Source organism: Gymnoscopelus microlampas (assembly GCF_963454915.1).
Source record: "Gymnoscopelus microlampas genome assembly, chromosome: 13".
In the NCBI taxonomy this organism is placed as follows: Eukaryota; Metazoa; Chordata; class Actinopteri; order Myctophiformes; family Myctophidae; genus Gymnoscopelus; species Gymnoscopelus microlampas.
Window position 1 is genome coordinate 11,787,938 of NC_139950.1, and position 23,154 is coordinate 11,811,091.

General features: G+C 41.1%; 1 protein-coding gene across 3 annotated transcripts in view; it reads right to left on the minus strand.

The window, feature by feature from the left end:
* Positions 1-916: 916 nt before the first annotated feature.
* LOC311059328 (ligand-dependent corepressor-like) overlaps positions 917-23,154 on the minus strand; it is a 37,817-nt gene continuing 15,579 nt past the window's right edge. For 2 of the 3 annotated variants that reach the window (XM_084077140.1, XM_084077141.1), the window contains exons 3-7: positions 21,948-22,027; positions 21,511-21,643; positions 20,887-21,210; positions 19,397-19,496; positions 917-8,136 (exon numbers count right to left, since the gene is read on the minus strand). In XM_084077140.1, the coding sequence (XP_083933266.1) occupies positions 3,249-8,136; positions 19,397-19,496; positions 20,887-21,210; positions 21,511-21,643; positions 21,948-22,027 (5,525 nt within the window). In that variant the 3' untranslated portion in view covers positions 917-3,248. Of the gene's footprint in view, positions 8,137-15,256; positions 17,605-19,396; positions 19,497-20,886; positions 21,211-21,510; positions 21,644-21,947; positions 22,028-23,154 lie in introns of those variants that run through there. The other variant, XM_084077142.1, reaches the window with a different exon arrangement.

Sequence of the window (23,154 nt, forward strand, 5' to 3'; positions counted from 1 at the left end):
TATGCAAGTGCCAGGGGTCTTGATCGGCACTGATCTATTAGCCTCGGAAACCCATGCCTTTTTTTTACTGATCTATTGAACCATCTGGCCTTCCTATCAATTGTTACTTATTGTTTGTAGCCTACCATTAACTATCAGTTAAAACTTTCAATAACATTAAAAAAAATAGTCAACAATAGCAGATCTACAAGCTGACAATAACTCGTGATGCGACATGTGAGCTTATAGAGCTGCTATTTTCAAAGAATTTGTTTTTAAAAAATCGGTGACGACATGCCAACAATAGGGATGGCAGGCTACCTCAGCACATTACTGTCGGGTGGAAACCTGTCCAAAACTGCTACTTTTCAGGTTTCAAATTCAAAAACAGCAAAAGTAGCAGATCAACAAGCTCGTAGGGCGTTATTTTACGGGAAATGAAATATGGAGATAAGAGGTTTCTGCCCGACAGCAACGATATATTGGTTGTTGCGATATCGCTGTGTCAGTAAGATGTAGGCTGCTCCCTGACCATAGTGAATAAGTGTCATCCCAGAGAAATTACAAGTGGAATTTTAAGTGGAATGTTCAAAGCTTTGGAAAAAAAAATATCAAGTTACAAAAGTCGCTTTCATTTAAAGTCTGTTGGTGATTCTGAATTAATGTATGGGCTACCCTGCATGAGCACAGGTCTACGGCTCTCAGTTGTCAAAAAGATCCCTTCATAAAACATCCAGCAGGAATTGGAGCTTGAAGTGCTAGAACGTTGGCGCAGTATAAATAAATATAGTAATATGAGTAGTGTAATTAAGTACTTTTTAAAGGGGAAATAAGTAGTAGCTTATTACACTTCCTGACTAAATTGCCCCACACTGAGTTAGTTAAATCTGTTTGAATAAGGGATAAAACTGAAAAACACAACCCAAGAAACCAAACATAAAATTCAAACATCTTTATATCAACTCCAGCAAAAATACAAAGTTCTTAACATAAAAGATGTATCATTCTTGGGATTAACACAAATAAAGCAGTTATTTCTTTCTGATGTACAAAATCAAAATCTATAAATAGCAACTGTAAAGAATAAAACATGTTCAAGTCAGATATTTGGTGGGTTGTTTAATTTAGGTCTAATGAACATGGGGTTCTTAAATAACAATAAAAACAGGATTTAAATGTTTTGCATTTACAAATGATTAATACCGAGAGAGAGAATTATTTAAAAAAAATAACACTGTGCTAAAATGGTAAATGTTCCATGTTGGATGCTACTATTGCAGATGTAAAGGAACTTTGAAAACATTTGCCTGGCAGTAAATACAAAATAAAATAAAAACTTGTATGTATGGATTGAGAAGCGACAAGAAAATACAAAATAAACATTGCCCCACTAAGGAATATAATACACGTGGTAGTGACATCATTAAGTGGGGCAAAAGCTACCTCATATTATGTGGAAGAGGTACTAATGCATCAACCAGTAATGCATCATTAATGCCAAGGGAGGTCACAATAGAGGGATTTGCTGTCCAAAAAGTCAACAGTGATCAAAAAGCCACCATCACATTGTCAGCCCTCATGGGTTTTGTTTTTCTTTTCAGTATAGATTTATGATACGCACCGTAACGTGCATGCATAGTCTTGAATAAGTTAACCACTTAAACCCTATATGGTTGAGAGTCCCTCATGGCTCTATACTAACGTCTTTTCGGTTTTCTTTTATTGTGGGGAAAGCTTCAGCTGAAAATAGCAGATCGACACGCTTACAACGCGTCGCAGTGAGATACTTTGAGCTTGTCAAGCTGCTATTTTCTGGATGCTGGTTAAGCCCTCTATTTTTCAATTACATTTTTCATGATTTTTTTAATTGATTCTAAATTATGCGTCATGATTGCAATCAGTTGTGAGCTTGTAAATCAGCTATTTTTGAAAGATTTTTGCCTAATGACATCGAAAATAGGGATGCCAGGGCTAAAGTGGTTAACTTTTATTTAAGTACAAGTTCTCAGCACATTGTGGTAGTAGGATTCAGCTTTACATAGGCAAAAGCTCTATTCCAAGAGTGGCAGAAAATAGTTTTGCAACGGTTCACATTAGCAAGACTAAATAAATGCAGTAAGCAGGTACAATTTTTTAAGAAGAGGTGTAATTATAAGGAGGTGACGATGAAGCTAATGACCAGATTATGGCGATGGATGCACAACATCGCTGTCAAATTTGACCTTAATGAAAAATAGAAAATAAAACTAAGATCTACAGCCTTTTTTGTTATGATGCAGAGAGAGACAGACAGTGTGAGAGAGAGAGCGAGAGAGAGAGAGAGAGAGAAAGACATTTACTGAGATTACTGCCGGCTTCATCATATAACAACTAAATGGACTTCCTGGGGGGGAAATGAGTATATAACAAACAAAAACAGCAGAATATAGAAATCTTCAGAATAAATGATAATGCCTCAGTCAACGTATTAGACACAAAAGCTTTGCACATTAAGCAAGGAGGCATACTATTATATTAAATATGCAGGTGTGGAACAGAAACTATTTGCAAACATGGAAGGACGCACATTCATGTTAACTGGAACCTGTGCAACAGCAAGGGAACTGAGGCTTCACATATAGCAACACATTCTGACTTAAACTTCATAAATAAGGCACCTTGTCACAGCTGTTACACACTCAAAAAGCTCTGACTGCAAGACAGGCTGGAGACACCAATGGCCCAAATATTCTACGCAAAAAGTATTCAGTTAAAACTGCTCTCCCATGCTTCTGGGTTCATGCATGTTGAGTAGTTCCATTCTCCAGTGTTCACTAAATGCGCAACATGCCGCTGTCCTAAATAATATGCGGATGGTGAATGAATTTGCTGCAAACCTGTTGTTATAGATCAGCATCAAACGTTCATGCACACAAATCTGCAAAACTGTTTTTCACATGGCATCAATGTTATCTCCAGCCATGCTACAGAGTGGTGAAACACAAAGCCAAAAAAGGGGACACTACCTTCTCATGGAACTTGCATGTAGCCCCTGAACACATACAGCAAACCTTATGCATTTCGCAGCACAAGCTAGATGAAAGCATGAATCAATTCCAAGTGTCAGCACTTTCCTTTTTAACACATTTTCCTACAAAAAAAATAATAGAGAAAGGTCTAAACAGTTGAACAAGAGTACACAAAATAATTACTTGTAGTCCTTTGAGTATATTCAACACAGAGGAAAAACATCATCCTCCGTTCGGTGGTCTCCCGTCAATAAGTATGTTTTATTTTGAATGCGACATCCTGGTGCGCTTAGCTGGAGACTGTAAAGGCTCCTGAGCTCTTTTTGTTGACGATTTTGGAGTCCCACTCCGTGGCGGTGTTGACGCCTGACCTTTTCTTGTGACAGATTTTGGAGTCCCACTTCCTGTTGGTGTGGGCTCCTGAACTTTCTTGGCTGCAGATCTAGGACTACCACCTTGCATTATTGCGACCGTCGACACCTTCTTGGAAGCAGAACTGGGACTTTCAGTCAGAGGGACTGTTGCCTCCATCTTTCTCTGTGACCTGGTCAGCACCTGGTCGGGTGAGATTGGGGGCTTAACATCTGTGTTTTGCTGTGAAGTTTCTACAGTGATCTCTGCACCTTTATTTTCACTGACTCGACTCTCTGTGATTGGACTTTGTAGTGATTCTTTTATTTGGGTTCTTGTACCACTTGCTTTAGACGGAGTGGACTTTTCCACCCCTGTTTTCTCTGTTTCCAACTGCTTTTTGCTGGACTCAAGCTTGTTTTTCAGTCTTTTAGGCGTACCTGGTCTTGGAGAAGTTCTCAGTGGCAAATCTGTATCTTTCCTGGTAAGATCCCTTGATGCTCTATTACTGCCTGGAGATCTCACTATCCTTTCTTGAATAGGAGACTTTGCTGTAGCCTTTCTACCAGAGGATATCTTCCCTTTCCTTATCTTTGACTCTTTCATTTGTTTATTTACGGGAAGACGTGACTTCTGTCCCTTGACAGTTGATTTGAGATTTGTTTTTGAGCCAGACTTGGAGGCTTTCATACTTGTGGCTCTTTTTGTTGGGGCTTCTTTACGCCTGACAGATGTTTGCTTAACCTGCAACCGGATGTTAGAGTACTTTCTCAGGATCCGTGCGCTAGCTGGGTTCTTGGATTTACCTGAAGTCTTCTGGGCTTCACTCTGCTTCTGAGCTTCAACCGATGAATACAATGGCTTAGTCACTCCATCCCGAGTGCCAGTGAAAACCTCTCTCCTCTCTCTGACTACATTTGCCTCCTGCTCCAACGCTTTAGCAATGAGCTTCTGACTCTTGGGGTTGCTCTTCACAGGGGAAGCAATGGCAAACTTCTTCAGATGTTTCTTAAGGCGCTCGGCCTGTAGACTTGGATATACCCCTTGCGAGGTCCCTGACATGCCAGAAGAGCTGTGGAAGCAGAGCTGAGTTTCGGACGGAAGACGCGTGTTCACCTTCTTGACGATGACAAGGGACTTTGTTTCTGTTGACTCAAGGAACCAGCGACAAATACTGGTGAAGCTGAAATTTTTCATGAAAAGCATCTGCACTGGAGAGTGCTTCTGGTGGTCCTGAGACTTTGGTTTCCGTGTCCTGCGCTTACTCTTCCATATAGCTGCCTGTCTGTCTGACATGTTTCTGTGTTTTTTGACTGTCTGGCCCTCTTTGTCCATTTGGAGCCAGCCTTTCTGCATTTTATCAAACTTCATGTTCAGATTTGTGAGTAAATGTTGGTTTTCTTCTCCATTCAGAGCTCCCAAGAACTTTTGAGCAGTAGTTTGCTTTAGGGTCTCGTTTCTGGACATGCTCACAGAGGTTACCGTGCTTGGTGACAACACTGAGGTTTCACAAAACGGGGAAGATCTTGCTGCCATCTTTGTTATCTTTTCTGGCTTGATTCTGATAGGTGATGCGATATCCCTCAGTTTCTCTGCTATTCTAGGATCACTTGTAGAAGGCGTTGACAGTCTCTGTGACCTCAACGCTAACTTCCTGTTCTCAACAGGAGTTGACTGGGGGAGGGGCTGGCTGGACGCACCAGCCTTACTGCTCTCACTCCTCAATGGCATTTTCACAAGTTTGTCTAGAGCGGAAGAGTTGGCGGAATCTCCACCCACAGTTTTCTCATCTAGAGAGGACGGTGCTGCCTTCCTCTGAACACCTTCGCTACCTTCCGTCTCCTTGCGGAGAAGCCGTTTGCTTCTTAACGGTGTAGTTGGTTCTGGTGTTTCATTCTCTTCAGAACTTTGACTTTTCATTGGACTGGATACCTGACTGCTAACTTGTGGATTCTCATCCTCACTGACTCTTTCAGCCTTTGACGATCTAAGTTTCTGTTTGGTTGGCAAACTTCTGTCTACCATTGATTTCTGTTCGTCACTGAGGTCTGTTTCCGGTGACTTTGGTTTTACGACACTCGGCTCGACAGTATTCTCTGGGACTGCAGACCCATTTGATGATTCAGAGACAGCAGAGGAAGGAGGTATGGGTGGGGTGGAAGAAACAGGAAGAGGAGAAGAAGAAACGGGGACGGAGGGTACGTCCTCTCCTGATGGAAGTGAATGTGGCCCAGTGGGTCTTGCAACAACAGAAGAGGTATTTACAGACTGTGGCGACTTAGCAGTTTCAGCTTGCTTCAGTCTGGCTGATCTGAGTGGGCGTCTGGACTCAGGGGTTTGGGGAGAATCAATTGGGAGATCAGGAAGAGAATCAGTATTGTGTGTACTCTGAGCTGTACGTTTTGGGATTTGTTTGGCTCTTGGCTCTATTCTTCTTAATTTAATGAGGGACCCTGAGGCACGTGTTGCGCTCTGTGTGGTTTCAGGGGAAGGTTCCTCCACTTGTAGAGTCACAGGTATATTCTCAGATTTTACAGTTACATCTCTCTCAGGGAGATCTTTTGGCATGGGACTAGTTTGAACAGGATCATCGACTGGAGTGTTTTTGGGAACTTGCGATTTCACACGAGTTTTTCGAGGTGAAGGGGTGATATTGACCGATCTTCGACGCAGACTTCTGTCAGAGGCCGATATGGGTCGACCGTTAACATATCCCACAATCTCATGCTTAGTCTCTCTTAAACGCTTTGGCAGAGAAATGACCATGCCACGTTTTCGACGCCAGGGTGGCAATTCTTTCAGAAGTGCATCAAGTGTCTTTGTGGACACATCATAGTCATCGTCATCATTCTCTTCAGTCTCAGGCACCACCTCAATCTTAACTTGTTTAAGTGTGTCATTGTCCTGTGGTTGTACTGGGTCATTTTCCTGTGGTTGAACTGTGTCATTTTCCTGTGGCTGCACCGTGTCATTTTCCTGCACCTCCACTGCCGCCTCCTCTGCAGGAGCTGTGGGGCTATGATTCTGTTCTCCATCCAAATTGTCAGTGACTTTCTGCACCTCTGGTTGAGGCTCCAGTGGCTGTTCCTCATCTTTGCCAATTTCCTTGCCATCTTCATTTTTGTTCGCCTCTTCTTCCACTACTGTGTCACCCTCAGCTGGGACCAAGGTTTCACACTCCTGCTGCTCTGCAGACTCGCTGCTCGGGACTTCATCTGAAACCAACAGGGGCCCTGATTCATTTACCTGTTCATTCTCTAACTGGTCTGTCATGATTTCTTTTGCTACTTCCTCAGTAATTTCATTGTCAGGCTCATTGCTCTTTTCCGCCTCAAGCGGTGCCATAGCGGCCGTTTCTGAAGCAGAGCTTTCCTCGGATAAACCACTCTCCCTTACCTGCTCTGAATTTGAACCCGCTTCTTGCATTTTGTTTACATCTGCATCTACATGCGTTTCACTATTCTCCGTTGGGGAGCTTAAGGGCGATGGGGGAGTGGACGGCTCTTTGACTACTTGACTTTGATCTGTCTGACTGGTCTCAACTAAAACATCCAGTTCACTATCTGCTGCCTCCACCACATCCCCCATTCCAGGTGTCTCTCTCTCTTCTGGCTGTTCTGAGGGCATTTGTTGGCTAACAGTCTCTCCACAGCCTCCTGCTAAAGGCATATCTACAGGGGGTACACCATCAGGTTTGGCAAGTACCTGTTTGGGGGTGACTGAGGCAATGGGCTCTGGCATCGGGTTCGGACAGTTACTCCTGTTGTTTCGGTTGGCTAAGGTACGGACAGTTTTCAGCTCCCACATTTCCTCTACATACATGGGCCCTCTGGTGCTTTTCCTGGCATTTCGCCGTGGGGTGAAGGGACGCCGCTGTTCCCTCAAGCACTCTGTGATTGGTTTGTCAATATAAACAATATCATAATGGCCTAGATCTGGGTCCGTTATAACCTTACGAACAGACTCCCTGGGCCGATGGTCAATGGAACTCCGCATGCTCTTTCTAGCGGTCCTTGGAGAGTTGAGTGGAATGGCGCTGAAAGCCTTGTGAACTGAGACTTTTCCTTGCGAGTCTTTGGTGGGCCCAATGGAGCCTCTCTGTCTGGCTTGCTGCAATTGTCCCGACTGACCGTGCCTTTTCACAGCAGAGCTGAGTCTAGCACTGTGAGCCTCTGCTCTGTTTGACAAGTCTGAGTTACCCTGTTTCTCTTCCAAAGTGCCAGAGTGAGTCAACAGAGAGGACGGGAGCACGCACAGCTTCTTACCATCAGCTTTACCATCAGACTTAATTATCACTTTAAGAGATGGGGCGTGGTCACTGTGACGGCTGCTCTCTGCATCTACTGCATTCAAGCTGGGAATGCTCAAACCCGTGGTGCTACCCGAACCAGGTGTGCGCAGATCCAAAGCAGGGCCAGCAATAATGGACGTATTCAGTGAAATAGCCGTGTCTATGACACTCTTTACCGTTGCAGAACCGCCAGTAATACGAGACGTCTCCCGGACATCCAACATGCCTTTGGGAGTGGATGTAATAGGAAGCCTCGACTGAGAACATGGCTTCTCAGGGGTTTCCAGGTTGGGCAGCGCAGTGGAGCACACGACTCCCTGGCTACCAGAGGTAGGGTTAGAGGCTTGCGCGCCGGAACATCCCGACGCCTTCGCCTCGGTCTGAAGGAAGCCTAGGGCATCTACGATCTGTCTCTGATGGTGAGGGCAGAGTTTGGCCATGAACTGCTCCAGCGTGGAGGTCGACTGCAGCTCCTTTGCCTTTGCGCCATGTATCTCTGGAGGCTCACTGAAAAAAGGAAATACAGTCAAATGAGTGCGAGTCAGTGGTTGTAACAGACATAATGGTTATTGCCTTTCAAATTGATACCAATTAATTCGTTATGGTCACTGTAGGGAGGAAACCTTGTCACGTCCAAAACGGTTACTGTTCAGGAAATGGTAAAGAGCATGTGTTCCAGTGGAGCCAATGTAGTAATTATTTAGTCACAGGCTCTTATTAAAATGTCTAATTGATTAACCCATTAAGACCTGAGGCCGATTCTAAAAATGTTTTCTAAATCCTAACAGTTTTTTGAAAATAATGTAAAAAACATTTTTTCACGATTTTTCAAAAATAGCAGATCTACAAGCTCATAGCGCGGCACTGAGTGCCGCGCTTAAGTGGGAGCTTGTATATCTGCTATTTTTGAATAGCCAAAGAAATCTAAAGTGACAAAGATGTGTTCCAGGTCTCAATGGGTTAAAGAGTAAAAGCATTACCATTTTCAAACCCTATTTTGGCCATGTCAGACACACACAGTGTCAAACTTTTTCCAAATTAGATTATATAGCAGATCTACAGGCTCACGGCGCATTGCGATGCTTGTAGAGGCTATTTCATACTTTTGTGCGACACAGCAAATGATAAAACAGGGCAACCATCTATGAAGAAAGTTAATTAAATATGGAGATACAAGGTTTCTGCCGGGCAGCGACGACATAATCAAACAAGACAAGAGCATTCAAGAAATTGATTTGTGAAGTGTAATCTATTAAAAGTAAACCACACACACTACATGTTCTGTATTTTCACAATACATTTATTAGAAGAATAAGTGATTTTGAAAAGTGATTCTTTTATCCAGTGAATTTGACCAAAGACATTGTTACAGCTAATATTTTTTTTTCCTTCTTTTCATAATGTTTTTTTTCCTTACAGAGTACATCAAGTAACTTTTACACATGCACAGAGACATTAAGCAACGATGCCCCAGTTTCCATGGTAACACAAATCAAGATCATGTTAAAATCACTGTGAGAAAACACTTCAGGAGCAAACTTTTTTTTTGTCAAGTTGTCAAATTCAAACTGTTATCAAACATCTAGTGCAACGGATAACATTTAGTGATCATTTAAGTGCTCTACCACAAAGAAATTAAGAAACAAATTTAGTCAAAAACAAAAATAAATAAGAAAATAAAAATGATGGAATAACATGGCAAGTTAGACAATGTTTGACAAGTTATTAATGCCAATAATCATGAGGTTTTGTTTGTGTCCCTGTTCCCCCATCTATTCCATGTGTTGTCTATCTATAGGGGGTCATTTATTTTGCGTTTATGTGAGGTAGGCCTAGTATTGTACGCAATACAATTATTTTGGGTACCACCCACCAGTATGCCAAAAAAAACTTTTTCTTAGAAAAAGAAATGCCCTACAGGACAACTGGTGCATGAACACGTCAAACATATCTGGGTTCCTGAGATGACCGCTTTACTTTTTTAAATGTCAACAGGCCTCTTTCTCACGGCAGTCAAATTGAAAAATAGTTGTGTAAGGCATTGGTTCTCAAAGGGTCCTTTGGGGGTATCAGGGGGTCCCTGGCTAAATAAGTTAATATAGCGTCACAATCATTTTAAGCATATTTTATACTTACTATTCAAAAATAGCAGATATGAAAGCTCATAGCGCATCACTTCGTGCCACGCTATGAGCATGTAGAGCTGTTATTTTTGCAAAACTTTACACATTTTTTGAAGTGAACACTTTTAACTCAAATCGTTGGTAGCACTTTGAGATTTGTTTCAAATGTAAAGTAATATTACACAAATATTTATGTCAATATGGCAGCCGTGAAAAAGGCCCATTTCAAACTAAGCTGGCTCCATTATGCTTGTATTCTGATATAAAGTTTATATTGCATGACCAAATTACCATGATACCAAATATTTTACCTTAACGTTACCAAATGTCTATGGTGATTACACGACCTAGACACTTTACCCACGTCAACCCTGGTGTCCCTGTTTTAGGCATGTCATTAGACAAAAATTGTCAACAAATGTCTGAACCTACCTAAATGTTCTAGAACCAGCTCCTGCTCGATAGCGATGATATACTAAAGCAAGACAGTAAGAATAACGTTCTGCCCTTTTGATCATGAGGTTAAATGTCGTCCGTTTTCTTTTAAACCAATAGAATGTGACACATCTATATTGCTTGAGGCATTGTGAGCTGGAGAGAGTACTGCAGATTAAAAACCCTGCCTGGCGAACATCTTACATGAACTGAGGTTGCATTGAAATTCATTTGCATTTCAAAAAAGACAAAGACAATAATAGTGTGAAGTCATAATATCATGGAGATATCTAAATTGCAATGATATCCATTTAAGATACTACAAATTGTATTTGTGACAACAACCCAGAACCTGAGACACGTTTGCTTTTCGGTAATGGGACACATCCCTGCAAGCTCAGTCTAAGTAGGAATATTACCTGATGAACTATGATGAAGTGGTACATGTTAAGATCCCTGAGGGTTTTGCTCTCCATTTCACATAGCGTTTTGTATAGGATCTCACACAAGATACATACATTCCCCCCCCCTCAAATAGTAAAGTGACAACGGATCTAAAAAGACGGAATCAAAAAAGGAACACCACACGAATTCAATGAGAACAATCATGACAGACACGCGACAACACAGAGCTGTGATTGGCAACCTTACAGTAACAAATCTAGTTCACGTTAGGAATAGGGTGGAATCAAGGAGGAACCGGATCCAATATTGATCACAATTGGAACCGTTTCCGGGAACCGGTTTTATCCCACTGTCAGAGACGGTATGTGGATTTCACGTCTGCTATACAATTACACTACTAGTGGTTCTCAAACTTTTAAATGTCAAGGATCACCATAACTTTGAGGAATCGGACCGTGAAGAGGAAATCGTTAAGGAACCGGAATCGTTAAAATCCTAATGGATCCCAACCCTAGTTAGGAAACCCTTGTATGAGTTTAGTACATACATCATTAACCACTCGAGCCCCATTACAAAAAACAGCAAAAATAGCCTATACACAAGCTCACAGTGAGTCGAGACCCGTTGGGGGCTTGTGGATCTGATTATTTTCGCCCCTTTTTGCAACATAATTTGAGCATTTTAGCAACCTTTTGAAAAATGTCACTATGACATAGCGCAAAACAGGGGCTGAAAGTGGTTACGGTTCTGAATGGAGCCGATGACATTTCAAGTCTCACAGTTCGTCTACTTCAGTGTTTCCCAAACTGGGGGTCGGGACCCCCAGGGAGGATTAGCTTAATGTGCAACATTGTTTTTTCTCACTCAACAGTAAACAAAGTACAGGGTATCTGCACATTTATAAAGTTACAATTTAATGACTTTTAAGACCTTTTTTATACCAAATTGGCCGAATTGTAAGATATGTAATGTAAGAAAGAGGTAAACATTGTGAAAATGGCCGATCTACAAGCTCACAGCGCCTCACAGTGCAAGGCGTTGTGAGCTTGTAGTTGGGCTATTTTTTTACAATATTTATCTGTGGAACCGAGTCAAACTAAATGTAATGCATACAATTCCAAGTGCTTGTCAGGGTGGGGGGCGGTAAATTTGATTATTTTGGGTGGTCGCGGCCTTAAAAGTTTGGGAACCCTTGACACATGTTTCTACGTGACATATGACAAACATTGCATACACTCCAGTAGTTTCAATACAACATCCCCCATCAAAGACTAATTTCACCTTACACATCAAGTTGCCCAGTGACACGATTTCTTCAGCCCATACTCTGGCAATCATGCAAAATACACAGTTTCATTCCTTTGTACATTTGCAAAATGATCAAGTTAAATTATCCCCCCAAAAAATATGTCATTTCCCCACAAGTACACACTTTACTCTCAAGAGTGAAACTATTTGCATTTGTGCAACCTCATCAATTCGCCAAGTCTTTGATCTGGTACATTATGGGCTAAGCATAATATTTAAAACGTTATTAACAAATTCCCCTTGTAATAACAAAGTGAAGGACAATTTAAAACGCATTCCTCCACCTCTGTCACACTGAGGTCATTTAAATACCTTATAAGCAATATATATCTATATCTTCCTAAAGTTCTTCAATGTGAATAAGCGCTTTTTTTAATGTTTTTTTTTTGTTCTGTTAAAGCTATTTACATTCATGTTTACTTACGAGAGAAAAAGCTTCAATAAATAAATACATACTGCCCGAGTGAAATGACTCATATCCAAAGAGACATTCCATTCAGGAAGCAAAATTATATCTTACTCCCATTTATGAGAATGGAAATGTTTCTCCAAAATATGAAATCCTCAAAACAGTTATTTTTATTCACAGACTCTTTTAACTGTGCCAACCACCAAGACGATACAAAATGAACACCTCACCTTTAAAATATTCAAAAGTCAAGCATGGGTGCATGAAACTTTTTTAGGATACTTTGAAATATTTACATTATGGTTAGACCCGTGCTTGAATTTGGATTAATTTCACTGTCTCGTGTCAGAGGAACTTTGCACATCATCTCTAGCCTCAATCTACTCTCTTTGTGGTGTGAAAATGAATCCAAAAAGAGCTTCCTCTCTAATGCCAAATTTATACTCAGTCATACAGTACGACTGCGTCGCATGGCGAAAACAGGCTATCTAAAAGATCACCACGCTGCGCTGCCGTTGTACGAAAACGTATAAATCAGGTTTTACAAGTGTATGTGTGTTTGGGTACATGTGAAACTGCTACATAGAAATGTTATGTGGAAACTAGTATACTTTGATATCAGTTTTCCATATCATGAGGTAGAGAACCGTTCGATTTGCTACAGTAAACTTTGAAGAAGACATTAACATTTGTTTATAAGCCAACTGCAATATAAGCCAACTGCAAAATGCCAATTATATCTGTTCACATGGCAAATAACCGACACCACAAAACAAAACCTCACGTGCTTAACAGGCATATTTATATATCTCAAACTTAGAACATAGTTAATATTTTGTTGGGTATGAATAGCCTTTGATTAATTCTAAATGATTGTCATGGCAAGATCAACCTATTAGTTTTTTTTTCTGATAATGAGGCAAGTCAGCTTGAACTTGTGTATGTACTGTTATGTCATTATTTTGCAACCTAAACAAAGACACCATTACATTGATTAGATTAGTGAATTAGCCATGCATTTGAAATCTAGGTTTGGTCCATCAAACCTACTGCTAGTTAAACTGTTGTAAATAATTATAAAATGTGTTTAGCCATTTGTTTTTTAGCAATGACAATCCAAACTTTACACACTTTACTCTATGAAAGTGTGAATAGTTTGTTTTCTCCATAATATATACATGCAGATTTATCAATAGTCTACACGGTTAGTGTAAAAATGAATTATGCCCTGCAAAATAGCACAAGGTTTGTATAACAAAGTAGTTTGAATAGTTTATATGTCAAAGTGGTTTGAAAAGTTGAACGTTGACAAAATGAATGTCGGTATACTGCTGTTAGCGCACAGATCCCCGGAAAAGGGTATATCTTACTTTAGATGAAATTTCACTTGACAATCATTGACTGCACTATTTTTTTAAACTCCAATTCACTAAGTCTGCAAATCTGAGGTACCTACTTATTATACCTGAAGTATCATTTTGTACTCAAACATTTTTTCACTTCATAGCACAACAATGTCATCTTAGAACTGTAAAAATTGAAATTAAAACAAACAAAACACAAATAAAGAATACAATATATGAAGATTTGTTAGAGCTTTTGAACAACCTGATAAAAAAGAACATAAATTATGTGTACAATTCAATTACAATATTATGCAAGTCCTGAGGTATAACTGTTGATAGTGCAAGTGGCATACACAGACGTGTTATAAGAGCCATATGCACTATAATTCCTGATTCCAGTATGACACCTGGATATGATTCAGTCCTTTGGATAAGCACAGTATTTCTATTATTATTATTGTTGTCATTCAGAAGCTATTTTTGAGAGAGAGAGAGAAGAAATTATAATAATAAAACAACAACGCTATCCTGTATCCGGAGTGTACGCGGTAAAATACTTATTAAGTGTTAATTTAACTCGGAAAGTGTGCAAATGAAACCAAATGGATCCTCATGGGTCGGGTCCACCTCCGAGTTAATGAACACCATTTACGCATTTAATGCGTTAACTGTCTAGAATAAGGTATTATCTTGTCTGAAGAATGCTGGTGTAAAATGTGTTGGCTGAGAATGATGTAAAGGGCTGTCCACAACAAGAACGATAACCACAATGACCATTACAATTAATGTATACTTTCAAAAATCTTTCAAAAATCAAGTGGGTGGCAGAGTTCACACCACAGTGGCGAACCATGTAATTTGGGATCACTTTCAGAGCGATTTGACGAACAATAGAAACACTGACGACCAATCGAAATCCAACACGAATTTGCAGGTACTAGTCGTGTTAGAACACGCCACTCGCGCTCAACATGTCGACAGAATGTTATCGTTCAACCAGAATGGATGCTCCCATCATTATATTAATATCTATATTAGTTATCCTGTAATGGGTCAATACAGTCCATCACTGCCATCAGTTGCTACACCCTCTGGTGAAAGATTATTGCATTGCTGGCCCACTGGGTGGCCTTCCGTCATAGTGTGCCGTCTGGCAAAAATGTTGCCCCTCTGAAATAAGCTTTGCTGTGATTATATGCTACTATACGACTTTCCATTGTTCAAACAAGATAAGAAAAAGCACATTTCAGAAGCAACATTTTAACCTTCTTATCCTGTGTCTTCACCCGTTCAATCCGGGAAAGCATCTGTGTCATTTTAAATTTGAGCTATGTATGGTTGCTGTCGGGCAGAAACCTTGCATCTTCATGTCTCAACTCGTAATGTTTTTTTCCCCGTAAATTAATGCCCTACTTCATCATACAAGAGTGTCGCACAAAAGTAGTGAAAATGGCAGATCTACAAGCTCACTTTGTGAGCTCGTAGATCTGCTATTTTCACAATTTTAAAATGTTAAAAAAAGGGAACGGTTTTTGACATACAAGGTTTCCACTCGACGACAAAGATTTACAGCAACTTAGGTTTTCCAGAAAACTATTACGATTTAGAAATCGTCCTCAGGTCTAAATGGGTTAAAGAGACAAGATATTTCAGAGGCAATTGTACCTGATTGATACAGTATAAAGTATGAAGTCAGTAAATGAGAAGCCCTACAACACATGAGTTAAAAATGATAAGAAGGCTTGAACTGGTGTTGACACGCTACTGATAACCGGCTAAGGTAGGCTGTGAAGACACCTGATAGTAGGGCGTGCGTATTTGTCAGTAAATAAAATACATTTCTTTCTTTTCTAAAAAAAAAAAAAAAGAAGGTGGATTTGGGGATGGAATATATTTCCTGTTTTTAAGAAGACTGAGAATATCCATAACATGAGGCACCGAGATATGCAAATCCAGTATATCTGAGGTTGAGGTATGTTTGTGTTTATATAGAAATCAATAGATTTAAACTTTCCTGATAGAAACATTCTCTTTCACTGACAAATACTGCACGCCAACAAATAAATGTATCCTGAGGTGTGATGAAGGCTATTAAGTTACAAGTTATCACTATTCATACTGTGCAGAGATTACATCACATTTCTAGGGTGGAAAATGATCCGGGTGTGCTTTTGAAGGTTAGCTCTTAGCTTTGGACCAAAGAGGGAGGTGAAACTCTGGACAAGAGAACATGTCATTCCAACAAACAGACTATAAAAATAAAAAGGTATTTGAGATCTAAAAAGGTGCTGGAACACACGGTATTGCCCTGGCATCTACAGTATATTTTCTTGGGGCTTGGGGGTGGGCCATTTTCAATCTCTGGAGGGCATTTGCAAAACAGTGACAGAAAGCAAGTCCGTCATCCAGTGTTTGTATATAAGATCACAAAAGTATAAGACATCCTTTTCTTTACAACAAAACATCTAAATTCTGCATTAACTTATTATTTACAAGCTCATCTGCTGCAAAGATGTTTTACATTTGCCCAAGTGCTATTAAAGAAAACAGTACCGGCAGAGGACAGTAAGGGGCGCCACTTGCCAAGACTTGATTCCATGTATTACCAATTGTTAGGATGACCTTTTTAGAGACAGGGATGGCTAGATTCAGTCTATATAAAACAGCATTTTCTTTCATGGAGTGCTTTAAAATCCCTAATGGATTGTTTTTGGGGGCAATAAAGGAGTGTAGTGAGTCACTTGTAGTGTTTAAGAAAAAGAGAGGGCGTCAGATCGAATAAAATAAGTTAATAAATACAGTTTTAAATAAAATGATCATACACTAGTTCTGTGACGGAAAGACAACATTGCCTCTGCTACCGTCTGTCAAATGCAACATGAAAGTTATTTTGTTAAAAAGAAATTAAATTAATTAATTAGTATGGTATCTGGTTTACTCATCAGGGGAGGTGCTTGTGGTGAACAACTCTCCCCCATTCTCCAATGAAGCACACTCCAATGTCTCAGAGACTGCGTATTGGACTCCCTCGTTGCTTTCGGGGGACTTCGACAGAACACCCTGTTCCTCTACCTGGCTTAGCAGCCTCAGTTTCTTTTTGGGGGGATGTTTCAAAGTCCCCAGTCGCTCTTTAACCTTGTATTCCAGGGTGCTGTGTGGAATCCCATAGATGGACTGGGCCTTAGACACGCTCATTTTCCCACCCATGACCATAGTGATGGCTTCCTCAAGCAGATCGGTGTTGTACTGCCGATAACGCCCTCGCTTTTTCCTCGGCTGCTTGGAACCCAGATCTGACTCGGAATCGAGGGTGGGATAGTTTCCGCTCAACGCTTGCCGGTCTGTGTCGTACGCCCAGTATTCCTTCTCAGCCCCAGGGATATCAAAAGCTCCATTGCTCCCTTTCCGGCCGTGCTTGGGCAGTATAGAACGAAGCTTCTTTCCCAGACCATCCTCGCAGCCTGAAGTGGAATGCTCCGAGGAGGGCAGGTCTGACCCAAGGGACAGGCCTCGCACCTGGGGAATCTTGAGGTCAAAAGGTGAGGGGGAGAGGCCCGGGTCTCGGTGGGCCTCGTTGAGAATTCCTTTACCACAGGACAGAGACTTGGAGAAAAGCCCGGCTGCTTCCAACAACCTAGGCAGGTCTTTAAGATGCTCACTAGCCTCACTGTTGGCTCTGAGCTTGAGCAAGGCCCCGAAATGAGAGTTCACATTGGAGAACGCAGATCCGTTTCTGAAGAGGTCAGTGGGACTGGAGCCGTGGTTCTGACTCGGAGGTGACTCTGGGTCGCTCTCCGGGGCCAGACCAACCTCCTCTTTGATGTGCAGCGAGTAAGCAAGAGGCTGGGAAGTCTTATTATGGTCGGAGTGGCCGCTATTCTCCCACCTCCTCCCATCCTGTAGGCTCCTCATAAACAGCCCGACTTGTCCGTCCGCTCTCAACGATCGCCTGATTGGATGGAAGGAAATTGGGTGTAAGCAGAGCTTGCACAGTGCTGTTTTTTTTTTTTTTTGCCTTTTCTAAAGGACGATGGGTTGGGGAGGGGAGAACGTTGGCCACTCCTTTATTTGATGACCTTGCTTGGGTAACATCACCATCTTTTCAATAAATGTGGGAGGTGCAGTTGTGTGTGACTTTTAAGAACAAAAAGGCTCAAAGTTTGGGAATTTGTTTTATTAGTTTGCTTTGACGATTCTGTTCACAAATGTTCCATCAACATAAGAAGAAAACAAAAGAAAAGTCAAGGGCAAACAAAAGGGAAACAAAACAAGAAAAAAGGTCAAAGGAAAAATAAAGAGTTATCAGAAAGAGTGATGTGTTCCGGTGGAGGTTAGATGTTTTAGTATTGCAGTGAAGCACTCTGTCGTATAGCAGCGGAGCAGGGCACAATGACTATGTGTTTCCAGATGACTACTGCAAGGACAGCCCTGGGTCCTTTGTGTGTGACGTTACCACTGAACAAGCACAGCAATAAAAGAGTTAGCCAGCGGAGATGGGGATGTTTCGAATATTCAGTCCAAGTGAAAAGACCCTCCGATAAGGGAATTACCAATGCAAATCAGACATTCGGTCATGGTAAGAAATAACAATAACACTTGTTGATTTTTCAAATATTAGAAGGTGGAAAATTAAAGTAATCACTTGGTGATAAAATGACAGAAGCATAATGAACAAATAATGGCGGACAAATCAGGAAAGGGGGCTGTTGGTATGTATTGAATACGTAAGTGTTGACATGAAATTATTTCTGAGTTTTTTTGTGTGTGTGAGTGTTTTTCTTCATTTATATAATTCCTGATCGTGTCATGCGACTGGTTTTCATCTACATGCTCAAGCCTTCAAAGATAGGACTGTATGAGAACTAGATATCGTCATCCAAATATCTGGTTCATATACAGAGCAAGATCTAAACCACAGGCCGCTCTATTCTGCTAAAAGATTATCATCATTTACGATTACATCTAATCCCACGGCAGCCAAGACAGAGGGAGCGAAGCAACTAGTGCTTAATTAATCCAAATCAGAGCTGAATTACAGGCATGTTCAGTTTCAAATGCACCAACACCCAGGCCAAAGCATAATGATGTCAAGAGGATTTGCCTCAGAGGAAAGTGGAACAGAATCATGGGTTATGAAATAAAGACTTAACCGATGTCTTTTATGATTAGATAAAAGACTTTGCTTTGAGTGTTTCATTTAAATGAAGAACAGAATAGTTGAGTTGTTTGTATAGAGACTCTCATTAAAATAGGAGTGTGGCCTGCTGATCTGATTCAATTTCAATTTTTAAAAAGTGTGTTGCTTTTAGATAATTAATATGTTCAGAGGAGATGCCGAGTCAAAACGTGGCGTTACTAAATTGAGGTTGATGTGCAGAAACTCTGTGCTGTCAATGCAACAAATGATAGGTTGTAATAAGGACATTATCAAGCCAATACTAGTCCTTAAGAACATCACACGCATTATAATATTATTATAGTATCCGTGGTAACACTAAATGCTTCTATTGCTACTATTGACAGACTCCATCAGAGTCAATCAATTCTTAATTAGATAGATTTTTTCTAATATAATGTACTGCATGTTTTTTTTTGTGCGCATCAGAAATTCAATACGTTATTACGGTGGTAAAGCTTAATCTCGTATTTGATTTCATGATTGAAATGGACAATGATTATTGGCAAAAGCAAAAGACAGTCTTTTTCAAGGCCTGTAGACCATGGACAGAAGGTTATCTTACCCTTTGATTGTAGACGCTGGTGCAGACTGGTAAGGAGGAGTGTGGACAGACAGGCGGCTGCTGTGACGGTTCTTTTTGAGGGACAGGTCAAGGACTCCATCTGTAAAGAGATGTAAGGCACAACGTCAAATACCCCCTGCACACTCAGATCAGCCAAAGGGCCATTTATACTTGGTTGTGTGCCAGTGTCGAGCACCGAAAATAGCCGATCTACAAGCTCTCGCTCCGATGCGAGGTGAGCTTGTACTGTATATATATCGGCTATTTTCGGTACGTATATCAAGTCCTTAAAACAGGATGTATGTCCCTCACTTCCCTATGACAGCCTGGCCAATACATAGACACAATATAATGAGATGCCGCACAGGTCACTGGATCACACGTCGACACCATATTGGCAGGGCATTGGCATAACTCTTTCTTTGCAAGAAATATGTTTACGTACGTAAATACCATACACTAAAGTATTTCTCTTTTATAACCATTACTGTTAGTATCTATGCAAGATAGGGTTTTTAAGTAAGAAACCCCTCAATTTATATTTAACCAAGTAACCTGTATCATAACATACTGACATTTGTAACAAACTTAGTTTTAATTGTGGAGAGAAATCCTGCTTCAATAGTCATACATAGGGCATACAGCCAGTAGGAGGCATGGCTTGTAGGGTTGAGATCGTGGAACCGGAATCGGTTCCATCACATTTGGAACCGTTTCCGGAACTGGTTTTATCACACTGTCAGGCCTGGTATGTGGACTTCACGTCTGCTATACAATTACAATACTAGTGGTTCTCAAACTTTTACATTTCAAGGACCACCATAACTCTGAGAGGGTAAAAATGGAACCAAAAGGTCCCGTAAGGGCCCATTTGTACACTCTCAAGAGTTAGACTTCTAAGGGTCCATTTGGAACCTAAAGAGAACCGTAAAGGAACCGGAATTGTTAAAATCCTAAAAGGATCCCAACCCTAATGGCTTGCCCTTGTATATATCTATGGGTCAACGGTCCACAAACACTAGCCTCTTCTCTCCCATGGCTCCCAAGCTGTGGAATGATGTTATTTAGAGAGCATGTTGTTAAGACAGATAATAGGTTTGATGTTTACCTGGTATCCTAGTGACTTTGTAGCACTAAATAGACCTTTCCCTTTCTTTCCTTTTTTTCACTGCAGCCAATATTGGCATGAAGTACTAGGGTAGACACAGGTGTTACCAATGATACTAATTAAGACGGCGTTCCTTTGAGATCAAACAGAGTCAGGGTGCTGCTATTGTGCACGTTGGCTCACTGGAAAGGCTCTGCTACACTAAGCAGGGCCATAATTAGTATTATTGGTAACACCTGTACAGGATGTAACGTTACCTATTATTTATGTCAACATGGATGCCGTGAAAAAGGTCCTTTGCTTTCTTTGCACTCTAGCCGTGACCTCTGATCTTGCAGTTTGCATCTGTGGAGTCATGGGTGCGTGGCAACGTTCACGATACCTTGTTCACTGGGCTCGGCCGGGGGCTTCTTGACGGTGAGGTCAAGAGGGGAGTCCTGGTCGGCCATGAGGAGCTTGCTGAGGACTGGGTTCTGGTTGTGTGCGGCAGAGGTGGCGAGGGTGGCAGAGGGGCTGGTAGACGGTGGTGCCCCTGAGAACGAGGGCGGGCGCGCCAGGCTTTGGTCAGTGGAGGGCTGCGGATCCGACAGACTGTCCTGAGTGGAGCTGGTTTTTGAGGTATATTCGGCGGCGAACTGGCGGATCATTCTCTGCATGATCTCTCGAGCCACTATTGGAATGTGAGGGTCCGAGGAGCTTGGGACATCTGAGAGAGGAAAAGGCACAAGGGCAAAACATTTTGACAACACTCAATGATACATTTCACCATTAAGCTTAATTTATCTTCCATTGCACGATGGTGTTGCTTGCGTAAAAGAGCAGATCTTCAAGCTATATGGCGTGCTGTTAGCTTGAGGATCTGTTCTTTTAGGCAAGCGAGGTCATCATACTACGGAGAATAAATTAGGCTTTACATCCACTTTCACTTCCAATGTCATCATCTGTGATAGAGATAGAGATAGAGATATATATATATATATATATATATATATATATATAAACTCACCCTTTCTGTAGAGGACTGCATTTAGGAATTCCTCAGCTTGCTTCTCTAGTCTGCTTATTTTGGTCTGGTCTTTAACCAGGAGAGGTTTCGGTGTATCTTCAAGACCCTGGTTGCTTAAGCTAACTAAGTGCTCCTGTCAAAAGGGCAAAACAAAAAAATCATCAGGAACAAATAGGATATTAATGAACTGATTAAAAATGCATGGGAGGGGGCTATTACATAACAATGAAAATGTTTGTCCAGTTTCCATCCATGAGGCCTAGATCTCAATATAAACATTACTTATCATAAAGGGGTTCGGCTGGGAAATCCTGGCTGCACAGAGCCCAAGGCACATATATTATACATTCACAACACTGTAGGCTCATGTTTTTTTCTCGTCACTGGTTGGAATGCTAAGCAACATAAAAACTGGTGCATGAGACAAGAAAGCTTACCTTCACTTTGTCACGTCTTAAGCAGCAGAACAGACAATTCTCATCAAAGGACCAATCAGACACTGCTTCGGGCTCACAACCTACGGACGCAAAACAAAAGTGACATGTCAGTAACTGTACCATTCTGACCTTTTCGCCAGCATCTGTGGGTGTGTGATGAAAAGTGGCACAAGTGAAGATGGAGAAATGCGATGGCTATTCAAAACAAGTCAAAGCTAAAAAATGTTTTCAAATTGTAAATAAAGGACAGGTTTCATCTGGGCTGATGATTCAGCAAGACATGACGGTCTAGCCTTCGACCTTCCCGTAGTACTCAAATAATATCCCTCTATACATTTCAGGAATCACTGCAGGCATGCGTGTGTGTATATGTATGCATGCATGTCCTTCACAAAGCTCGAGAACCTCACTGCGGAGGGCCTTAGGAAGTGACGGGGTCGAGTATGAAGTCGATCGGATGAGCGTTCCTCCAAAACAAACCCACTGCGAACAGGCACGCGTTACAAACAGCGACCACGCCCCGAGCGGCCACTGCACTAGTTCTCTTAAACCGGGAAAGTATCGTGTCATTTCAGATTTGCAACATAGATTTTTCTTAAAAACGTGTAAGATTTAGAACAATGGCGCGCTGCAAGCTTGTACATCAGCTATTGAACATTTTTGAAAAAAATCTTGAAAGTGTTTGAAATAAGTTGAATAATTTAGATTTTTTTTTTCAAATATTCCCTTCTGGGGGTCGCTGGCACAAAACATTTTGAGATGGAGGACCACGGCCAAATACATATCGTTTTGGGGCTCCTTGGCACAAAAAACTCTTGAGAACCAATTTAGAAGGCAAGCTTTCATTTCACGTTAAATTAAAGCTTTTTCTTCCATCTCCAAAAAATAACCAACACTATTGTTACATATTTTGTTGTTCTGTCACTACACGTCTCCATCATTAACTCAACAGCATGCTGCCTTGCAGCTTACAAGATGCAGTGTGTAAAAACACAGAACCTGCAGTGTTCTAAATTTGCTTTGAACCTATCGATGCATAACATTCAGGGCAATATAATATTCTCCCCGCATACACAGAAAGCAAATGTTCCAGTGTGAGTAAGTATAGTGGTTTTCAACATCAATGAATTAATGAACATTCATTTTAAATATAAATATATGGGCCATGGTAAAAAAAAAAAGGATGATAATTCCCTTCCACCAATTT